At 41.8% G+C, this 22,666-nt stretch overlaps 1 protein-coding gene across 6 annotated transcripts in view; it reads right to left on the bottom strand.

Annotated features, from left to right (window-relative positions):
• The window catches only part of zgc:171482 (zinc finger protein), a 103,546-nt gene that overhangs the window by 21,862 nt on the left and 59,018 nt on the right, over window positions 1-22,666 (bottom strand). For all 6 annotated transcript variants that reach the window (XM_054798140.1, XM_054798143.1, XM_054798141.1 and 3 more), the window contains 2 exons: window positions 19,745-19,925; window positions 7,954-8,211 (listed from right to left, as the gene is read on the bottom strand). In XM_054798140.1, coding sequence (XP_054654115.1) covers window positions 7,954-8,211; window positions 19,745-19,925 — 439 coding nt within the window. The remainder of the gene's footprint in view (window positions 1-7,953; window positions 8,212-19,744; window positions 19,926-22,666) is intronic.

Here is a 22,666-nt window from a genome sequence, read left to right as displayed (position 1 = left end):
GCAATGAAAATAAACATCAATCTATGTATCTATATAAAACATAACAACAAAAAAACAAATCTTAGCCTGAAGTCCAATCACTAATACACAATAACTAAATAGTGCAAAGCACCTTAAATGATGACACATCTCTTCCAAGCACAGATAAGTAAATAGAAGTATTTGTGACGAGTGCAATGAAAATGCAGTTTCGGCTTGGAAAAGTAGACAATTCCATACTCAAAATGTGGAAACAAAGGTAATCGTACAACATTTCGGACACTCCAGGAGCAACATAACATTTCAAAGTAGTCAAGTTAGAAAGCATAAAAGTTACCATGTATTGATCTGGCTGGTGAAGTTTGTCCCCGTTTGCACCTTTCTTGAAATGAATCCAAAGATGATCCAAATTCCGGCAGGACTGTCGTGAGACAGGTTAGTTTTATCCTAAAGATGGTGTGTTGTTGCCATTCGCGACCGGCTTGCTAGTAGCGAGCCGGGGCGCGCTGGTCCTAGCTAGATAGCTGGCGCATTAGCATTCTCGTCTTCAGCCATGGCAAATTATGGCGCGTGCGCAACAGTCCTCTCGCGTTATAAGACACGGTCTATGATTGCTTCTGTCGCGATACCCGGTGCATGTCTCCACAGTTGATTAATCTAAAGATTTATAGCTGATTTTTATCGATACAGGGGATACAGAAAATTGTTCTCTGCTCAAACCGGATATCCGGTCGCATCTGTTTATCGTTCACATCCCTAATTGACACTCTGGACACAATTTGGACATGTTCACTGCGAAGTGTTCTCATTTGTGTTGCCAGTTATTTAGAGAACAGCGGCGATGTGCTGACTTCAAAGGGCAATAAATCTATACTGCTATACAAGCTGTACACTAAATACTCTAAAGTACCCACTGTATATCCAAGTTACATTTCTATGGTGTTGTCCCTTGAGAAGATATAATACAATTTTTTGTTGACACTTACTGATTAGGAGTGAAAATCTAAGCCTAGTGCGTGTAAAAGATAAAAAAATAGAACATCCTCTCATAGACAAAATGTCATTATTCTTAAAGAAAGGACTATTAACTGGAGGCAATGAAGGACCAGCCTGTTTCATTTTTATTACATTACACTCTATATTACAGGAGGGATTACACAAAGAGGTCTGCTCTTTTATACATCTGTCCTGATTTTTTTTAATGCTTTTGTGAGGAACCGTTTACTCTGATTGACAGTTAAGCACTAATCTTCAATATGAATACTACATACATGGCATTCTATACAGTGGCATTCTTTGGGTTAGTCAAGCAGTTTGGGTCTGTGAGATCACCCTAATCCATGCTAATTATGTGCAAACAAAGTGACTGCATGTGAGCCAGGGTGGTGAATGTAGATTTTATTGCAAGCATGAGCAGTATTTTGTGAGGGCGTTTTAAGCCTTGTTAATTACTTTGTCATATGACAATATGGTAGTGGCAGAAAAGAGGTGGTGAAATGAAGGCTGTTGTCTAATGCACAGCCTCCTGGCACTTCTGGCACCGCTGGTATGGAGACTTCTTAAACGCTTTACAAGACATAATGAGCTAGTGTACAGAAGATGGAGCCTATTATGCTCTTTTCGCAAAGCGTTGTTGCAGTTTGTGTGTGTGATACAACTTGGCTAAAGAAATGGGCCACAAGCCATTCCGTCAGTAGGCTCTAACTGCGGCTTGTTTCTTTTATAAATGATTTCTAGGAAGCCCTCAGTGCTAACAATGGTGCAATCTACTGCTGTGTCAAGATACTCGGTTTAATGGAAGGACGGACGGCACTGCAGAGTGAGGAAATGAACAATGTTTAACCACAACCTGTGAATATCAGTGTGGAACATTTTAAGGTAGGTTTCTATCCTTCCTTTGGGAATAGTTAAGTAGACAATTTCATTGAGAAGGATTCATCTTCTAATTTCACTCACCATGGAGGCAGAATAACAGGTTGAAGAGCTCCTTGCATGATTAAACAACCACATGATGTGTCCTAATTATTTCACATGGCTATGTATTTGTTTGCATAAGCTAACTCCTCTATTCCTGAACCGATGCACACAAAAGGGTGGAATTTTTTTCCCCACATCGTGTTGCCTGTGCTATTGTTTTTCTGGCAGATACACCACATGGTGGCGCTTTAATTAAACCCCATAAGTGGAATTGACTTGAAATTTCTCACGCAGCTCATTGTGCTAGACAAAACACCCACTGTTACACAAGCCACCACGCAATTTGGTATAAACCTTTAGGGCAGTGGTCCCCAACCCCCGGTACCGGGCCGTGGGTCATTTGGTACCGGGCCGCAGAGAAAGAAAAAATAATTTCCATTATTTCATTTTTTGTTTTATTTTGAAAAGTGGCCGGATTCTCTCAGTTACATCCGTCTCACTTGACGCATGTCCATTGTGCGTGTGCTAACTTTATCTCATGCTGCACAGATAGACTACTACTGTATTTTTACCATTTTTCTTTCACCTCATATTTGGTCTCAAATGCTGATACTATGTGGGAATGCATAAAGGTAAGTTTTGATGGCTTATTGAGTGCTAATGTGCACATTTGTCTCAAGTTAATTCATGCTAGCGCACTGCCTTTTACCACACACGTCAAACAGCCATGTAATCATCTCTCTGGAAAAACTTGGCTGGAACTTGAACTGGTGGATGGTGGGTCGGCATTCATTTTGTGCTTTTAATTTGATGTTATTCATGTCTTAGTTTTACACAATACATAATAAATAGGATAAATTAGACAGATATAATGTACGAAACCCCCCCGGTCCACGGGAGATTTGTGGGAACACAACCGGTCCGTGGGTCAAAAAAGGTTGGGGACCACTGCTTTAGGGGACTGACAAGCACATGCCTGTTAAATTTGTGCCAGATTGGTTGAAAAAACATGGCTGCAATCAAGCAAACGTCTTTGCAGGCGCAGGGGCGGGACTTACCAACTTATTGCCCGTGAGTCATTGATCATTCGTCGAATGACTATAACATTTTGAGAATATCTGTATTACATGTCACAAATGTGACACTGAGATGGAGTCAACCCCAAAAATCAAGTGTTACGGTAATAACCCGTTTAAAAGATACAGTAAGAGTGTGTGAGTTGTCTGATTTGTCTGCACTTTCCAATGCTTCTCACGTTGGTCGTATTTTCTATGCATGTGTTCACACCTGCTAGTAGTGCCACGGCGTCACGTGAGCATCCTTTCAAGGGAGAAGAGGTCAGTGGCGTCTCCTGACTCAGACGCCATCATCAATTACACACAAATTTTCTTTGCTTTGCTACTTCGCCCTCTTCGAGTCCACCCGTGCTCAGACGCCGGCACTCCAGCTCGAGACGCTTATCTCACTGCTCCTAATTCACCGCTCAGTCTCCGGAGAGAAGAGACATTGGTCAACTCTGTCCTCAGGGGGTTTCTAGCCCTGTCATGATTTATGTAAAGACACATCCGAGTCGGGCAGGCTTCCTGCCCAGCCACCAGCCTACCCCCTCCCACTGAAATTCCCACATCAGACCCTGTGATCCATCTCTTAGGGTTCTGGTCCCCATTCTAGTCATTGTGATAAATAAAAAAACAGGAAAACCATCCAGGATGTAAGAAACTATGTAAATGCATGCATGACATGGGGCTTTGGTCGAAAGGGAAAACATGCACGTACAACTAAAGGGCAGCATCATCAATAGAACAACAGCGGTGTGTACATAAGTCACCTGCGCCTCATGGGGAGCTAATGAGGATGACAGATGAGACATGACGTGATCGGGGACCCTTGTGGTCTACACACACACACACACACACACACTCACACAACAACAGAAAACAGCGTGACACAGGAAATAAAAGACTTTTAAAAGAAAACGCTTCCATAAATAGAATTCGTGAAAGATCCACAAATATCTCAATTTATTCCATAAGCCTGGTAGTGTAGTAAAAACTATTCAACTGTATTTATTTCGCAATGGTAGGAAAATCAAGGATAAACTCTTGAAGCAGCATCTGAATTCAAAATCGAAACGCTCTAATCTTTCACAACCTTAATGGAAGTTTGTTTAGTAGTTTTTTATACTGTTGATCAACGTTCCTTCTAAGCAATCGTGCACTGCTCTCGCATTCTCAGCGCACTGCAAATCCATGCCGCGCACAAAATGCATTCCATCCCGAACTTTAAATGAAATAAACCCATAACAATTTATTCTGTACCATTTTGTAATGTAACTCAGTGAGTGACAGGTGACAACAAGGAGCAACAACATATAACACAATGACGAACACCGTCTAGCCAATGCTGAGATCCCCTTGGCACGTATTTACTGAAAAGCAGCCAATCAATTCATTAACAGCGCGTTACGTAGGTTGCGGGTTAGTGTATAGCTAACGCTGCTATGGCGAAACAAACGGGCAGTTCGCCAACATCCGCTCACCAAGCCAAAGTAAGCGGTTCTTTTAAGATGGACTGGCTGTCAGAGTATGTACGAACAGAACAACAAGAAGTGAAACTGGGTGAGATTTCTGTTTTTTTTTGCATCTATTAAAAAAAAAAAAACAAACAAAAAAAAAACATGCTGCAAAACCAAAGTAGCAAGCCAGTTTTTGGAGTGCAAAATGTGGACTGAATGTGTGGCGTAATTGCGCATGTTTCACTGCTGCGCTTTTATCTTGATGGCCGGACGTACCGGAAACAGGAGGTGTTACACCGAGTTTGTGTTGCTGAAGGGACCGGAAGGTCGGTTGAGAGTTATTTTTATTGTATTTTTTTTTTATTTAAACAAAAGTAAACATACACCAGAAATATGGCATCGATTTCAAGTCAATTTCCAGGATGAAATAGTGCCAGGACAGGATGCTTTAAAACTGAAAGTGAAAGTCAAATAAGAAAATTAAAGAAATGGAAAATGAAATGATAAACTAGGGGTTTTCTACAAGATTCAGATGGTTAATTGTATGAGAACATGGCTTGTTTTGTCTGAGGCTGAGAATAAAGAAAGCTACAAGTCATATGCAAAATATGACAGAATGGAAGTTCTCAGGTTTCTCAGGTTTTGGGCAGCTGCGATTCTACAGTGTGCAGGTCTGATGGCGCTAAAAGAGGTGCAAGGGATGCTCAGGTTGTTTTTGTGTATGCACGTATATTTGAAAAATTAGGGGGAGCATTGCTGTTCATAACTGACATTCAAGTTCTACCAGGTTTGGGCACGCTTGACTCCTAAAGTCCAGTTAGTTTGGGCTTAAGTTCAGTACTAGTCCCCGGCCCCAACATGTTTGAATGATTGCTGATGCAGACACTCGCCAGAAAGACTCATAAAAAATAATCTACAAGTAAAAGTCAAGACTCAAGGTAAGCTTGCTCATGCACGAGCACATACATGCCTGCAACTTAAACGTGTCACAAAATTGATGCACCTTGACTCCACATTCCATTTATTAATGATAACTACCACTGTGCAAAATAAGAACCACCAGAAAGACTCAAAATGATCCACAAACTCAAAGCCCAAGGTAAACTAGCTCATGCATGAGCACAAGCACGTGCACACACGCAACCTAAAAGTGTCATACAGTCAGTACAATCCCTCCTCTTGCTTGTTATTAATGATAATCACCACTTTGCATCATAGAAATAACTACAAAGACAAGTGTGCGATTATATAGCATTGTATGATGTAATCACGGCACACGCAAGCATGTCAAAGGTCACCCTGTACGCAAACGAAAATCCAAACAAAAACTACACCTCCTTGGAGCAGGTGAAAAAGAAGCCTCTCTCCTCGCTCTTCAAACCTTCCGCTGATCTTTCACTTTGCTCACCTGCCACTTTGCACCTGAAGAGGCACTAGAAGAAGCCAATCAGATGTGAGAATCTTGCACCACTGGAAACGAGTCTCCCGAGAGAACAAACAACTTCTGACAATAGTGGCGTGATGATAAGACGCGAGAGCAAAGCCTTGATTGATGGCACGTGTAATGGATCACGTCAGCACTGAGCTCACTTCTTGGACGGGCCTGCCTGCGGCAAGGCGACAAATAGATATTGCAGCATCTTTAAGTAAATGAATACACGTTGTCGTAAATCACACAAAAGCTGTGCCTGTTTTTAGGCTAGGCTGACAATTTCTAAACATGCTCTGCGCTGTGAATTGGGACTCCAATTTTCCCTAAAAAGGCAGTTGAGGTCATGGGATGTGGGTCACAGTGAGTGGATGGAGGAAGATATCCAACATGACACAACTTAAAGCCTCTGAGCCAGAGTAGGCGGCAACACGACTCATGCTTTTAATATGATTGGCTCCTTGAGATGATTGCTTTTGTCATGGCACCTGGAGCACACAGCTAGCGCCACAGCTTCCACGCACAGAGGGCTGGAGTGTGTGCGGGAGAGGTGTCGTGTGGCGCTCACATGCACGTTAGGCCGCTTGCTTTTGTTGAATGATGTCATATATTTGATCACTTGTAGCAACCAGAAAATTCTTCCTGTACCAAATACTATATACAGCACAAGAGTATTGGATTATTTGGGCAAAAATGGGTCTGTGGGTAGTCTTGTTATTAATTTGGGGGGATCCACACCAACAACAACAAAAAATATATTATTGAACAATTCATTTCCCATGTATTTCGTATTACTGGTAATAAAAACAGGCAAAAAACAGGCATCAAATTGAATTCAGGTTTGGTGTCAGATAGTAGAAAAGCTGGAGTAAAACTACTAGAAAAGCTGTAGTAATTCTACACTTGATCAAACTTACTTAAGGTTTGTCAGATCAAAACATGATCGCTGCATAAGACTTCAAAATGTGATATTAGCGTCCACTTCAGAAATTCACGACTTCCTGATTATTATTATTATTATTACTACATCATGGGAAATGTAGTTCTTTTAGCCATACAGTGGCCACTCATTGTTTAAGGTGCAGTGTTCAAAGCGTGTGAAAAATGTTTGCGGCTTATAGTCTGGAATTTACGGTATTCAATTCAACGTCCCTTTGTTTTTCAATGAAAGAACCTATAGTATTAGTCCTAGTACTAGTCATAAACAAATACATGTAAAAACGTCACTTTTAAATTGTCCATGACATAGTTCAGACTTTGAATATTGTAAAAGAATCCACAGCAAAACCTCCCATTGCCCCCAAATTATTGGAAATGTTCTGCCCCTTTGCAAACCTATGTCTAATATAGCATTTCATGTAGCAATGCATCTGTTTTGAGTATGATCCGACAGGATTAACAATTTATTTTGTTTTTTTTTGGCTGGATAACAGCCCAGTTATATCTGATTCTCAGGTTTTCTTACTTAATTGTGTACAAGAATAGGTGGAAAGGTTAGCCATTTGTGACTAAAACTGGCCTACATTCCAGCTCGGCTGAGATAAAGAGTTAATTAGGGAGAGACAAACATTTCCTTCATATGACGGATGACCAGCCTTACAAGAGTAATCCGTGACTTCTCAATTATATTTAGTTGGCGTGGATGCAGGAAATGGTGAGAGCTGCTGACCTTGAGTCAGGCCAAAGCTGCTATAAATACATTTTCTAAACTGCAAATCCAAATTATCTACAGTATATGAAACCTTCCCCACTATGTTTGCCAATCCTGCTTTATCATAAGGCCAGCCCTTTTCCAGAGAGCATTTCTAAACAACACTGACATTCCCATGTTATTGTGTAAAGTAAAACATCTATCTTTTGCAGTATGGAAGTGGAGTGTAGTATGTCAGGGTAACAGCAGATCGTAAAGTTACACTCTTGGCACTAATTATAACGTACAGGAGTGACTTGGCTGTCAAAACTAAATGTACATCAGAGTGATGGTCCCCCAGCACACATGTTAAACACGATCACCCTTATCGAGTTTCCCTTTCAAAAGTAGTAACAATCCTGCTGAGTGTCATTTGCGGTGAGGGGATGTTGTGGAGGCTTGTGAGAGATTACAAGGGCTGACCTGTGCTCTCCGTGGCATCCAGGCTTCCCGCAAGCTGCTCCACCAGCCGTGCTCGGGCGGCGTTCCTGCGGTGCTTCTTGCCCTCGTAGTGCTGCTGGGCCATCAGCGGGTTGTTGAACCAGGCGCCGCAGAGGCAGCAGTATTTACCGGCTTCTCTCCCGCCGTTCCCGCTGACCACCGCCACGGGCCAGGGCAGGGCCGAGGGAGGAGGAGGGCACGCCGTTGGGTCTGTGGGCAGTGGGGTTGAAGGGGAGGAATCTGTATGGGCAATGATAAGATCGTGTTGTCAAGAATTCTCATGTCCTTATGCTCCCTTCAGTTTTATAACAGTTTGTTCAGCTACTGTGTCTCTACACAGTTTAACCTGCAAAACAGGTTTCCTGTTCCAGGTTTCGAAAACCTCAAGGTTTCCTGTCAAAAACATGTACCCATGTGACCTCTGAATCCTCGAACTTGTATCAAATATAATTAAAAATCAATAAGACAAATGTTGCTGGCAATCACAGCAAAGGTCAGTTAAAGTATCGACCCAAAAGGAACATCTACTGAGTTTACCGTTTGACCCATTTTGTGTGGTGTCTCATTAATAACAAAAGGGTTTTCACGTTTCACGATATAGAAACACAATCCCGGTAGAATGTTGGCAACAAACCTTTGAACTTAAATACATTAGATAAACTGGAGTCAGTGGAACGTGAGAATTCAAACACAATCATCATAGGAATTAATCAAATCGAATGAATCTGTTCTACAATCCAAACCTTTGCTGTCATCGGCTCCTGTCACACGGCCCCATCAAAGTTGGCTTTTCAGAGTTGGGAGGTGGTTTTAGAACCTTAAAAGAGGACCCTCACAGAGAAACCTGATGTATCACACCCTTGATTCGGCATTTATTCCCTCAGTTCCTTTTATACAGAACTCAGCTGTGTGCACGTTCACTCAGCCCCACAGCATCCCGCAATCTTGACGAATTTCGTGTGACATATAAAATACTTGTCGGACAGCGGCAATTGCTTTCAACGCAACACAGAAGTGAGCGTCCAGTGTTAAATTCCACACACTGTCCCCGCCGTACGCCGTTTTCCTTTAACACAAGCGCTTTCTTGCCTTTGTTATGGTTATCATTTTGCTGCCGAATCCAGAAAATTGCTGACTTTGTCACTCCATATCTTGTTGGGCAGGAAAAAGATTTTACAGGCAGGAAAAGGAGCTTTTGAGAATCCCTTGCAACACTTTAATTGAGGTAATTGTCACGTGAGGGCCAAATGATGTTCAACAATAATTTAGGCAATCGTAACATTTAAAAATAATAAAGTGCACCTTTGAAAGTACCGGTTTTGGTCATAAGTTCCTATTTTCAGTTGTATTTGTCATCAGTATTAGTTTATTTTTTCCTATGTTTATTAATACCCATGCATAATAATAAGTGTTTACATTACGAAGATATAGACCTGAAGGCAGGGGTGATGTGATGGTTTATCTCGTCTGGGTTTCTCTCTTTTTCTTGACATTTAAGGTCAAATTCTGAACCATTTGCACTCTGTGGATCCACTGTACAAAAACAAAAGGCGAAATACATCCATTCAGACACACACGGTTGATCTTCCCTAGACTTGCAAAACCCTCACAGACTAATTTTAAGCTGTGGGTTGTGTCTGAGAGCAGAGAGCAATCGATAGCAGTGGATCACATGTATGAAGCACAGATGAGGGTCAGCAGGAGGCTGTTGGCCCTCCAGAGACCAACCACCAAGAATCTGCCTTTCCACTCTTGCACTTGCACTTCAGAACCCTTTTGTTTCATCTTTTAATATTTTACCTTCTTCTCCTGTATCCTTTTGCTCCTTTCATCCCTCTCCTCAGTGAGGGAATGAAGCTAGACCCCCAGGTGACCTGCTGCTCATGACATGACACCGGTTACCATGGTGATTGTCCATTAATAGCCACCAGGCAATGGCAGATCCACTGTGGCTCATACCAAGGATTTGGCTGTGTGTGTGTGTGTGTGCGTTTGTGTGTGTACATGTGATTCCATGAAAACCAGAATAGTCTTGGCTAAGTGTGTAAGGTTCAGTACATGTATATTTGGACACAGAAAGTGAGAGGGGAGGTGTTAGGTCCACAGCCAAAGTGTGTGATGAAAGCCTATAATGCCAGATGGCGTGTCCAAATGTGCCGATCCGCCTTCCCCAACGTGACAGTATCCCTCGAGTTATGCCGCCGATGAATATACCGCAACAATATAACGCATTTGAAACCACAAACAAAACAACAGTCACACATGCTTTAGAGCACACATGAGTCATAACACGTTTTCACAGTCACTGATTACAAATTAGGAATGTGTGGTTAATGTTGACCAACTGTGACTGCTCTGTGTATTAAATGCTTGAGCAACTACTATGCATGCTGGGGTACACCTATTGATGGTCCCATATGATACTATTTTTCAAAAATCCCATAATTGTTTATTTGAAGTGTGTTGGCCAAAATCTAGCCTTGATGCTGGAATTCAGACCGTTTAAAATTGCTTTTAGTAAGCCCTGTTGGGAAGTCACTGTTTTGTGTGTTTGTCGTGCTTTGCTAATGCTAATGAGCTGCGTTTGTCCACACCTGACCCGACAGTGTACGTCTCCAAGAAACACGTTTATCACGTTCATTGGTTCCAGACCGCGATAAGTGAATTTCGAATTGCAAAGTAGGATTCAATATTAATAAACTGAATATTTTCGTAGTTAGAGCAAAGAAAACCAATTTATGACTTTATGACTGTTTTTTACCATGACAACTCGAGAGCCTTAGCCCTAGAGACATAAAATAACACCCCTACCGTCACCTACACACTCCTATTACTCTTTGTTCACACCACATCGCGCACCGCAAGCTACAGGACCACTGAAGGGACATAAGAGACGGATGCCGCTCATAGCATGCAGCAAACTACCAAGCTAACTAGTTAGTCTCCAATTTATTTGTTCTAAACTTACGAAAGTGTGTCAAATGGAGTGGGGAAGTAAGCCAGAAGAAAAAGCCAATGGAATGGGAGGAGAACATCGTGTCAGAGATGCCAAGGCTGACTCCATGCACTGTGAAGGTAATGTAATCTAAGGTAATCGCTCATCAATGTAACATTACTGATGAAGAGAGAGCGGAATACTTCGTCCAAAGGTTTGGGCAGTGCTCCATTTAAATCAATGAGAAATGTAATGATTTCTTTTCCATTTTGAATATATTTTTGCTACGTAGGAATGCATTCATGGTTAAATTGTGTGTTTAGGGCACTTTCACAAGTGACACGCATTATAAAAATACAAACGCTATGCAGTCATTTCTTTTGTGTGTTTGTTAAGCGGGACTTACAACCCGACGTACGTGTTACCAAATGCACCGGGCAATTTTTGCGAAATTCTTTGGCCGTGGCCAGCATGTAGAGGAAGTAGGGTATCAGAGGGGTTGAAAGTGTGTCGTACTTAAAAAGTGATTTGTGACACCCATGTGCTTGTCGCTCGCCCTCCGTTGGTAGCTTTTCGCTCGTGAGTGCGGCGTGCGACTCGTGCGAGCTAGTTGCGCTTCATGTAAGGCTGTCGCACGTTTCACTCACTGGGGACGTACTGTACGTGTGCGGGCATCGTACGAGGCTCGTGAAGCCTACTCACTTCGATTGCAAGATGGGCGTACAAGCTTCCCATGGCACCTACGGCTATCGTGACCGGGAGAACCAGAGTGTACTGCGGGAAGAGCCACCAGCTGTGGCCGGGTAAGGTGCATTAATGTCGGATATGCTATGAGCAGCCGCTGTGGGTCCACGGAGGTCGGGAGAACCAGTTGGAGGAGTCACCCGCTGCGGGAGGAGCCTTGCCCTTGTGACCTGGCTGTGTGTAAGGTTTTCCTGCGTACACGCGGAAAATAATTTGCATTCCAATTTTCTTCCTACTGCGGGTTTGAAAATGTGTGCGTATCTCTTGTGCTTGTCTCCCATTTTTGCACGTAACCAGCACGTAGGAGCACGTACGTCGGGATGTAACTCCCCCTTTAAAAACATGAACCCAATCAATTTTGGTGCCCATTTGAATGCAAATGTGGGCAGAGGAATTTGCCATTTACTCAATGGAACCATCAACCTGCCCCCTTCTCCTATGCAACCTCAAATACTGTAACTTTGTGAAGCCAGTTGTAGCAAGAATTCATCATTCATTATTAACACATTTTGGTGACGATAAAGAGATCTGTTACAAACACAATCTTTGGATCTTATGGAGGTCTGTGCTCTTCTGAGTGCCTTTGTACTTTCTTCTATTTAGATTTTTGTTAATAGAAACACTGCAAGCTGATCATTATTGTATTTTTGGCTGCTCATTCCGCTCGCCACACTTAATCATGTTCCCTTCACTTCTCTTTGGTGTACTATAAATCTCAATTAAATACAAAATCCCACTGCCCTTTTACTGTTTTTTTCATTTTCCGGTCCCAGATACTGAAATTTGTGTTTGTGTGTGTGTCATAGATATGTGGCACAGCATGTGCTCTGTAGCAAAAGGTACAGATTCTTGGGTGTATTTTTTTCCTCCCCCTTTCGCCTTCTCGTGTTTTCTCACCCTGTCTTTTCTCGTGACTGTGATCTCTGCACATTGGAGCAGAAGTAAGTGTTTTTCACGGAGTGGGGCACTGGGAGCATCAGAGCTAGAATCTAGAAGGAGGTTGGGGGAGAAAAGAAATGGCAAACAGGTCCAAATCCAACGCTGCTCTCGTCTGTAATCTTAGGTGCCATTTACACTGTAGGCCTTAATTCCTAATTTGGATTTATGGTTATGGTTTAATTCATTTTGAACATGCATACATTTACAATGGAGTACATCACACAGTATGATTCGCAGTTCCACACGTCCAAAAAGGAGTAGGAAGAAGCAATGGGCCTATTTACTTACATACCTTCAAGTGACCTATTACATTGCCACTGCCAGTGTGTGACTGAGGAGTGAATGAATGATGGGTTCACTTGATTCAATTTAATGGATGCGGATTATATACCGGTGCGCTCTATAGTCCGGAAATTACAGAAATAATGCTGGCAATGACACAATTTGGAAAGCTGCACATTTCTATGTTGCACAAACATTTGTACAAGAAAAAAGTAAGGTGCAAAGTATGACACTGGACTAATACTGGGCTCATTCAGCACATCACGCATGAACGCACCATGAACAAAACATATTCGATAAAAAGTATTAAAGGAGACGTCTTACTTCCCCCTTGCATAACCGGTCCAGTCATTGCAAATTGCATATTTACAATCCAAAAGGTGTAACATGGAAATACTGTAATTCCAAGCCGCAAACGCATCGAGCTAGCAAGCTGGTGGCTGTGGAGCACATCATCACTTGCGAGCTGGCAGAAAAAACTATACAGATATGAACTAATATCTAATTTTATGCCAATATCAGTCAGCCAATGTTACTGGACATCCCTATACGCTTCTAATAATATTTCCTGTCTGCACCATGAAGTACATTTTGGTTCAGTTTGGTATAGTTTACTATATTTGTTATTCCAGCTTCTGGTCAGGAAACAGGAGCTGGAGCCTATCCCAGTTGAATTAGGGTGAAAGGCGGATTACATCCTGGAATGGTCGCCAATCAATCACAATGACAATGAACTTTTTCACAATAAGTGGGAATGAATGTCGCACCAATGGTCCATTTGACCAAAAGCACTGGATTACTAAATCAATTGCATGTTAAGAATGATGTTTGATTGTGTGGAAATATGTAGATTGATCGCTTCCTTGCTCTACTTGGCTGCAACCAACAGAGGCTCCGTTGATTCTAGTTGATTTCTGCTGGCTAAAAGAAGGGCGACATAACGTCAACTAGAAGAAGTTGAGCTACATCCATGCAGACCTCAAAATTGACACAATACCCCTAGCAGCCCCAATGGTAATGCTAATGGTTTAGTTTATTTTGAACATGCTAAACAAGTTTACATTGGAGTCGGAAAAGGAGTGGGAAGAAGCAGAGCATACTTAATATACCCTTCTATTCAACTTAATACAAGCCAATTCCAATTAAGTTGGGACGATGTGTAAATTGTAAATAAAAACAGAATACAATGATTTGCTAATTATTTTTCAACCTATATTCAATTGAATACACTACAAAGACACAATATTTAATGTTTAAACTGGTCAACTTTGTTATTTTTTGCAAATATTAGGTCATTTGGAACTTGATGCCTGCAACATGTTCCAAAAAAGCTGGGACAGGTGGCAAAAAAGAGACTGAGAAAGTTGAGGAATGCTCATCAAACACCTATTTGGAACGTCCCACGAGTGAACAGGCTAATTGGGAACAGGTGAGCGCCATGATTGGGGATAAAAGGAGCTTCCCTGAAATGCTCAGTCATTCACAGGCAAGAATGGGGCGAATAACTGTGTGTGAACGAATAATGGAACAGTTTAAGAACAATGTTTCTCAACGTACGATTGCAAGGAATTTGGGGATTTCATCTACGGTCCATAATATCATCAAAAGGTTGAGCAAATCTGGAGAAATCACCATACGTAAACGGCAAGGCCGAAAACCAACACTGAATATTACAAACCGACATCAATACGCTCAGGATCACTTCACAGTTCATGGCCACATATGTAAGTGCAAGTTAAAACTCTACTATGCAAAGCGAGAGCCATTTATCAACAACACCCAGAAACTCCGCCGGCTTCTCTGGGCCCAAACTCATCTTAGATGCACTGATGCAAAGTGGAAAAGTGTTCTGCGGTCTGACGAGTCCACATTTCAAATTGTTTTTGGAAATTGTAAACGTTGTGTCCTCCCGGCCCAGGAGGAAAAGATGCAAAGTTCAAAAGCCAGCATCTGTAATGGTATGGGGATCTGTTAGTGCCCATGGCATGGGCAACTTGCACATCTGTGAGGGCACCATTAATCCTGAAAGGTACATACAGTCTTGGGGCAACACACGCTGCCATCCAAGCAACATCTTTTTCAGCAAGACAATGCCAAACCACAATATGCACGTGTTAGAACAGCGTGGCTTCGTAGGAAAAGAGTGCGGGTACAAGACTGGCATGTCTGCAGTCCAGACCTGTCTCCCATTGAAAATGTGTGGCGCATTATGAAGCGTAAAATACGACAATGGACACCCCGGACTGTTGAACAACTGAAGCTGTACATCAAGCGAGAACAGGACAGAATTCCACCGACAAAGCTTCAACAATTAGTGTCCTCAGTTCCCAAACGTTTGAGTGTTAAAAGGAAAGGTGATATAACACAGTGGTAATCATGCCCCTGTCCCAACTTTTTTCAAACGTGTTGCAGCCATTGAATTCAAAGTTAATGATTATTTGCAAATCAGTTTGAACATTGAATACCTTGCCTTTGTGGTGTATTCAATTAAATACAGGTCGAAAAGGATTTACAAATCGTTGTATTCTGTTCCTATTTACGTTTAACACAACGTCCCGACTTCATTGGAATTAGGCTTTGTACATCACAAGCATTGGGATTGGAGCTCTGAACATCCAGAAACAGATCCCATTAAATAAGATACAAAATACCCAAAATTAACAATTAATGGATTATTTTACCCATAGTCGACCAACAGAACGCAGTGACTTGCCCATTTCCAGATGTGCAAATGTAACCATGTGATGTCCCCCGAACCATACTGTACTTTACAGCTAATGCCCTCTAGTCCTAGTCACCTCTTTGTTGAATCCACTGCTGCTATGATGTCACACTATCCAAGTGGATGATGCACCTATCACATAAAAACAAGCAATATCAGGGTATAAGGTTCCAAACAAGCTAAACTGAATCATTACACTTAGCGTGTGTCTCTAGCCTGTCAGGTTGGCTGTGCGTCTCAGGTGGATCATGAAAGCTACTTTGGATATAAATCCTTGCTAAAGTGCTCCTCGTCTCCCCCATGTTTCTCCCTCACTTTGTGTCCTTTCTTCAGACAGCTTTTTACATCAGAGGAAAGTTGATGTCTGCACACAAGTGATACACCTCCAAAGTAGGCCAAAGTTAAGAAAAAGTAAAAGTTTTGATGCTCCTTTAATTGTGCAAATTCATAGCGGTATGAATTCTGACAATAAGTCCAATTAGAGTCACATTATGTAAAGCTTCCCTGGGGACAACTCAGCGGCACTGTGAGGTAAAAAAAGACAAACTAATTAAAAAAAGCACAGGTTTAAACAAACATTAATTTGTCTTCATTTAAACATCACCGTCCAAGTTCCCCCATTTGGGCCTCTGGCATGTTTGCAGACACTATGTTTTCCACGGAAGCAGGCAATACATTTTGACTTGAAGCTTAACTAAATATTTCCAAACTTTGCTTTCCACGGAAAACAATGCCATTTGTGCTTTTCTCTCCAAAAACTGGCTGTTTTTTGGGGGAGAATCCAAATTCACCCTAAGATGGTAATCATTTATAGTAAAAAATTGATAATAATGTCAGCACAATACATAACCGCATGATAATACAGCTTCCAGTACATGTTGGTTTGTACCTTGTACTTTCTGCCGCCAGAAAAAGGTAATAACGCTGCAGGAGAAAGTTGAACTTCTTCGTATGTTAAAGGAAAACTGCACTTTTTTGGGGGGAATTTTGCCGATCATCCACAATCCTTATGTGAACCGTGAGCACACGTCTTTCCCTTTTCAGTGCATTCTAAACAGAGAAAAAACAGTTAGCATGAAGGAGCTAACAATACATGTCATGGGCCATACCTCTTTGAACTATAAAGCCCTCTAAAACTACGCCAACAACGGGATTTTATATACATGCTGTGACCATGCAGTAACATGTAACACTTACAGTATTTTGACATACTTCCATCATTTTAAACATTACCGGAACTTCTTTCCTGGGTGCATTGATTTCACATCGCCCATAGGAGAGGGCGATAGGAACTAACGCTGTGAATAATAGCGGCATAGAAAGTGCGTGTCTGTTTGCAACTACTAATCATGGCAGACTCTGTGTACTTTTGAGCCTCATATATGAAGCATGAGCTACAGGTTTTAGAAGCTGAGCCCGCAAGAAGCGAGAGTGAAACTTCGTAGCAGATGTGGGCTAAATGTGGAGCTTCCCTAGCCATGCCGAAAGAAATCGAGTGATTCTGCTGCACTGACTGGCATACAGTGTTGCCATCCATGGAAAGGCTTTGTGTGTATGGCACGGAGGACGTTGCTCCAAGAGATTGCATCACAACAAACGAAGAATTGTTAGCTCTAACAAACACTGCAGTGATAGAAACTACCCAAAATAAACTGGAAAAGACGCCTCAGAACAGCCGGACCATGGACACCTGTCCACCGAGTAAGTCACCATGATATTCTTACACGTGGAGCACATAGCACATGGCATCACAACACAGTCCATCCATCCCTGTATGACCAAACACGTAATGTGGGCTAATACTTTACAGGTAATTTGCTTGTCTGTTGTCGTAGTTGTTCATATGTTTGTTCTTGTTTCCTCGTCAGTACAGACTGGTGTCCTGTTGCATAGTTTTGGAGTGGGCCCGTTACCTCTCGGTAGTGGCGCGAGGCGCTGCGTCACGATGACAGAAAAAAGGTTCTTCGTGTTAGCTGCTACAATAACAGTGTCGCTGAAGGTTGATTTATGTACAGGTCAGTTATAAAAATAGAACATTGTTGGCATTTTTTTGGAGTTTCTTTTTTTTAATATATATATATAGTTGAAATAGGTGTGTCCCAATATGTGCATTGTTAACTCCCAGAAGCGAGAAAGACATGCGTGGTCATATTTCACGTAAGGATTGTGGATGATGGGCAAAATAAAATAAAAAAATGCAGTTTTCCTTTAAAGGGAGGGAAAACATTTACTGCTGTACATTGCAATTATGGAATGAATGCAGGAAGGAAATCGGAAACACTGTAACACCAAGTTTTTAAAGTTTAAAGCGTCACCTTGCGCTGTGCCGTACATGTCTTCAACACTGTCATACTGCACTAATTTCATCATCATCATCATCTTCCATTATGACACATTGGTAGTGAGTACCTATATACTGTAATTTTTTTTACATTTTAAAATGCTTTAATAAGTATGTGAGGCAATGGAGGAAATAGAGTGGGGACAGAAGTGGGGAGCGAGCCTGTGTAGTGCATGGTGGCGCCTAGAGGCATCAGCATAACCCAGGCTTGATTAGCGTGTCAAAAACTAGCGTTTTTATGGGTGTCTCAATTACTTGCGCTGATTTGTATTTGTAAGATGTATATGTATGTGTATATGTAACCATTTAGGTCTCCTGTACAGTATTCGCCAACATGAATGAATGTGCGTATTCAGTAGATGACTCGGTTTGCCATTGTGGTCTTTAGGGGGAGCAAGCACTATGAAGCAAGTGGAATCCGATAGGAGTATTGATCTGCTGCAACTGGATCATTGTCGGAACAATTAAATATTAGATACATCATCAGAAGCCCAAAGTGCAGCCACAACAACTCTAAGAAGTCATGCCCTTGCAAAAATAAGTTTGTATACTGCAAGTACGTTGTTAGTGTTGTTGCATGAATGGGCGCAAACATTCCAGAAACCTCCCATGGGAAGTACAGTAGCAGAGGAAATTTTAAAAAAAAATGTATATTTTGTTGGACAAATTGGACACTTTCCATAACAATGATTAATGGGTATTTGCTGGATTTTCTTTTAAAAAACATGATCTTATACAACCATAACTTTCTCATCATAAGCAGACATGCTGTACATGCAAGCCGTCATATACGTTTAAGATGTACTTTAAGAATCTAGAACCCTGTTACTAATATTATGCTTCACAGCGTTGCTTGTGTTTTTAACACTTTAAGCTACTTATTTACGACTAATTTGATGACAATTTCTAGTTTATTCCTGTAAATTTCTTATAATATATAATACATGCATCCTCATGAATTATGCAGCCCTTCTTGTGAGTAAACTGTTTTTGAAATCAAAATAAGATCATCTTATGTAATGATACTGCAATACACGACATTGTACCCAAGGATACTGTAGTTGTTTTATAGTCACAGCATACTTTTAATAGAGTATTTGACTTTTCTTTTTTGTGGCATTTTTGAGGTAGTGATCAAATATAATTTTACATAGAGATGTATTTATGTTGAAATGATAGTAAAAGCCTTCATTTGGGATAAAAGTGTTGAAGTAGTAGTACACAGGTGGATTCAAACCTTTTAACACGGCACAATGGCTCAGTCGGGCCGCTTTGAGGACTGCAAATGTGCTTTAACTTAGTGTGTGATGTAACAGCCAGGCTAATTTGCATAAAAACGCCCTCGCACAGTCTCTCCACAGATGACACTGAAGCTCCGTCTCTTTCTCGGGAGCAACCTCAGGTGGCCGCCACCACCACCATGTCAAAGCCGAACGCCACAGCCGAAGCCGAGCTGCAGTGTTGTTGGATGCACACACTGTGACACACCATAACATCCAAATCCAGCCACAGAGGACATCAGAGCAAAGTGGAGTTTTTTTGTTTTTTTTTACGATTGTTGGCCATTCCTGTCATTCCTGTTCCAGCCCTTGATTAGCAGCTCAGGGAAGCTCTGTATGCTGTGAAACGTTGCCTTTTTAGCAGTGGCTCATTAGAATTTGACCGAAAATTCCCCCAAAACCGGCTGCTCAGAACAGGGCTGCTTAGAAAGTGTTTCTGTGCTGTAATTCTTGATGCTTGAGTTTTTTTTAAAAATAGGAATCCACAAAGTGTCATCATTCTGTGGAAATGGGTGCAAAATGTGTGATACCTGCGTTTGTAGGCTGCATGGTCAAGGCTGTGGGGATGCTTGGTTGCTCGCCCAGCACCAGGCGGACTCTCTTGGCATGGGTTTTGCCCTGGTAGTGGGACTGGGCCACAATGGCTGAGGTGAAGAACATGTTACACAAGGTACAGCACTTGTTCTTGTCCACCTCTGTCTCTGCACAGTCCTGGAAGACACAAGGGAGGGGAATAGTGGTGAGGAGTTCACTTAAGGTCAGGACATGACACACACACACACAAACACACACACACACAGATGATACGTCTCTGGGATGACTTGGTGGCTGTTTGCCTTTTTATCATTGCTGGATCATTACAAATGATGATGACGAGGAAGATGAGGAATATCTCCCCCACAAGAACAGACGGCACACAAACAAAAAGACCAACTGCCTCGCTAACAAAAAGTACACTCACACATGCGCATACACACGCGCACAAAGAAGCCAAGCATTATTTCTCTCAAGCTGTTCCCTTTCTTTGTTCTTTCCCATCTGGCATATAGGCTGGAACAGGATGAGGAAAATCCAAGAATATTCCATAAACCCGGAGAGGCATACACAACACACATCTTAGGTAGAGGGACTGGAAGTAAAAAGAGTTTTTAATTTGCTTATTTTCAGAAAACAACCTGCACTCCCTGGATCACAAAGTTAGATACACCTGCACGTTCTTATGAGATCCAATACTATATTATTGTGGTTATACTTTGCAGTGGTTGATACCTGCACGTGTGGTATGAACGCTGTTACAGGCCGAGCCTGGACCTTAATTGTCAATCAACTGGCATTACATTATGCAGGGATGGTGTGCCGAGCGAGCATATAAGATGATGACTGTTCAGTTGTAATCAAATGTTTTACATGAGCTATAAATAGCTACATTCCACTCTTTTCAATGCCAGTTCTGCCATCGGTGTTCAACTTTCCGGTCTTGTTCCCTCGCTCCCTTTGAAGAGTCTATTCATCCTAGCTCACTGTGTCTGTCGTCTTTCCTTTATTCCTCTTCACACCAGCGCTTCTACTTGTCCAGGTGTCAAGCTACAGGAGACAAACCTCACTCGGTGGTGAGAGAAGTTTGTGACACCTTAATGTGTGTGTGTGTATGTGCGTGCCATGTCAGCTCTGCTTAGCATCACAAGCGGTGGTTGTAAAAATAAATAAATAAATAAATAAATAAATAAATAAAAATGTCGAGGGCACCTTCACCTTCAAGGCCTTTCTTCGTCTCAGCTGTCCCTTCATTCTCTTTATTTTCATCATTCACTCTCTCGCCTTTCTATATTTGCCTCTCCTTCTCTTCCCCCTCCCCCCTGTGGCCACCGGGCTCAGTGACTGTGTGTGTTGTAGGATGAAATATTTATCTGTATTGGCAGCTTTTCACTGCCCCCCCTCCCCTTTCCCTCCCCTCCCATCACCGCCTCCGCCGCTGTGATCATCATCCCACTCCCCCATTTCAATGAGTGCAGTTGCCTTCTATGTTGGCACACGCTGATTTCATTGTGCTGGATTAAATGGGATTAATGGAGCAATGTTTAAGGTTGCCGTATACATATGCTGAGAGTGTATGCATAATTACCTCTGCCAAGGAAATTGTTTTGTCGTTGCCTGAGGTTTTTTGTATGGTGCAGCATCCTGTCTGCAGTTGTTACACACACATATATATATATAAGAATTTTATTGATACATAGGCGATCTTCAATCTGCATATTGATGACATTTTAAAAAAGATACTAAATTTTAAAAAATGGAAAAAGGACATTCTTTTTGGCTAAGGTTTATGTTAATTATTATTTATATTATAAAGTCCGAATTAATGTCTAACAATTCCATCTACAAAAGCAAATAAATGCTGGGGTCTTAAATTAACGCTGGGCTAATCATTGGCGTTAACTGCTGTGGCTGTAGGCAACCTCCTGATGTATTTTTTTTTTTGAGTAACGCCACAAGATGGCAGTAGGTGCATTTGAAGCATCACGATTGGTCAGCTTTGAGCAGCTTTGTCTACCTCTGTGTGCGCTTTAAGATGCTGGTTGCGCTGGTGTGAAACTCACGTTACACTCATCAGCGTTATTAAATGCTGACTGAGCAGTTTGAGCCTTACCACTATTACGCTGGTTCTGTTGATGTTGCGTTGTACAGTATGCTTGTTAATAAATGACCATGTGGTCAAGGAGAGTTACGTTTTCTTTTCCACTTTCTCTCTTTTTTTGGGGGGTGCAGATAGTATTGTTGATCTAAATGCCCTTAGATGCTAAACAGGTTTGCTCTGCCAGGGAAAAGTGTAAGATACTCTTCCTCTGTTATATATATTTTAAGTGACTTTATTTTATGTTTATCGCTATGCACATTTAGAGCGGCCGGACCGGAGCAGGAGGGGATAGAAAAGAAGAAAAAAGATAACAGAGGCAGGAGTGCGGGGACAATAGGGGGACAATACAGAGAGAGACAAGAACAACAGCAACAATAACAATTGTGACGTCAATAATAACAGAAACGAACAGGACTACATCGGCAAATGTCTATAACAGCGATAAAGACCATCATGGAAATAATTTCCACTTTCCAATGCACTCCTGGGTACAGTATTATTAAAGTTAAAAAAATTAAGTTGTTACATATAATGAGTTCATCTGCGACCGCTTGTGAGGACATGCATTTTTGGATTTATTGCTAAATTCAGATTTTTTAATGTTTATATTACCAAAAAAATGGGACTTGTCAATGTGAACACAAAGCGTCCGGGAAGTGTCGTGCATGCGCAAAAGCACGACACCACGCGCATTTTCGTGTGGTCACGGAAGTAAAGATTGCGGCAAAGTGGGCACTCTTGTGGCAATTTCAAGGATCTTGCGCAACGGGAGTCAATACTTTCTTAACCAAATGATCCTGCGCAGCAGATTAAGAAG

Source organism: Dunckerocampus dactyliophorus, chromosome 14 (assembly GCF_027744805.1).
Source record: "Dunckerocampus dactyliophorus isolate RoL2022-P2 chromosome 14, RoL_Ddac_1.1, whole genome shotgun sequence".
Classification (NCBI taxonomy): domain Eukaryota; kingdom Metazoa; phylum Chordata; class Actinopteri; order Syngnathiformes; family Syngnathidae; genus Dunckerocampus; species Dunckerocampus dactyliophorus.
Note: the sequence above shows the minus strand (reverse complement) of the source record. Positions and strands in the feature narration are given on the sequence as shown.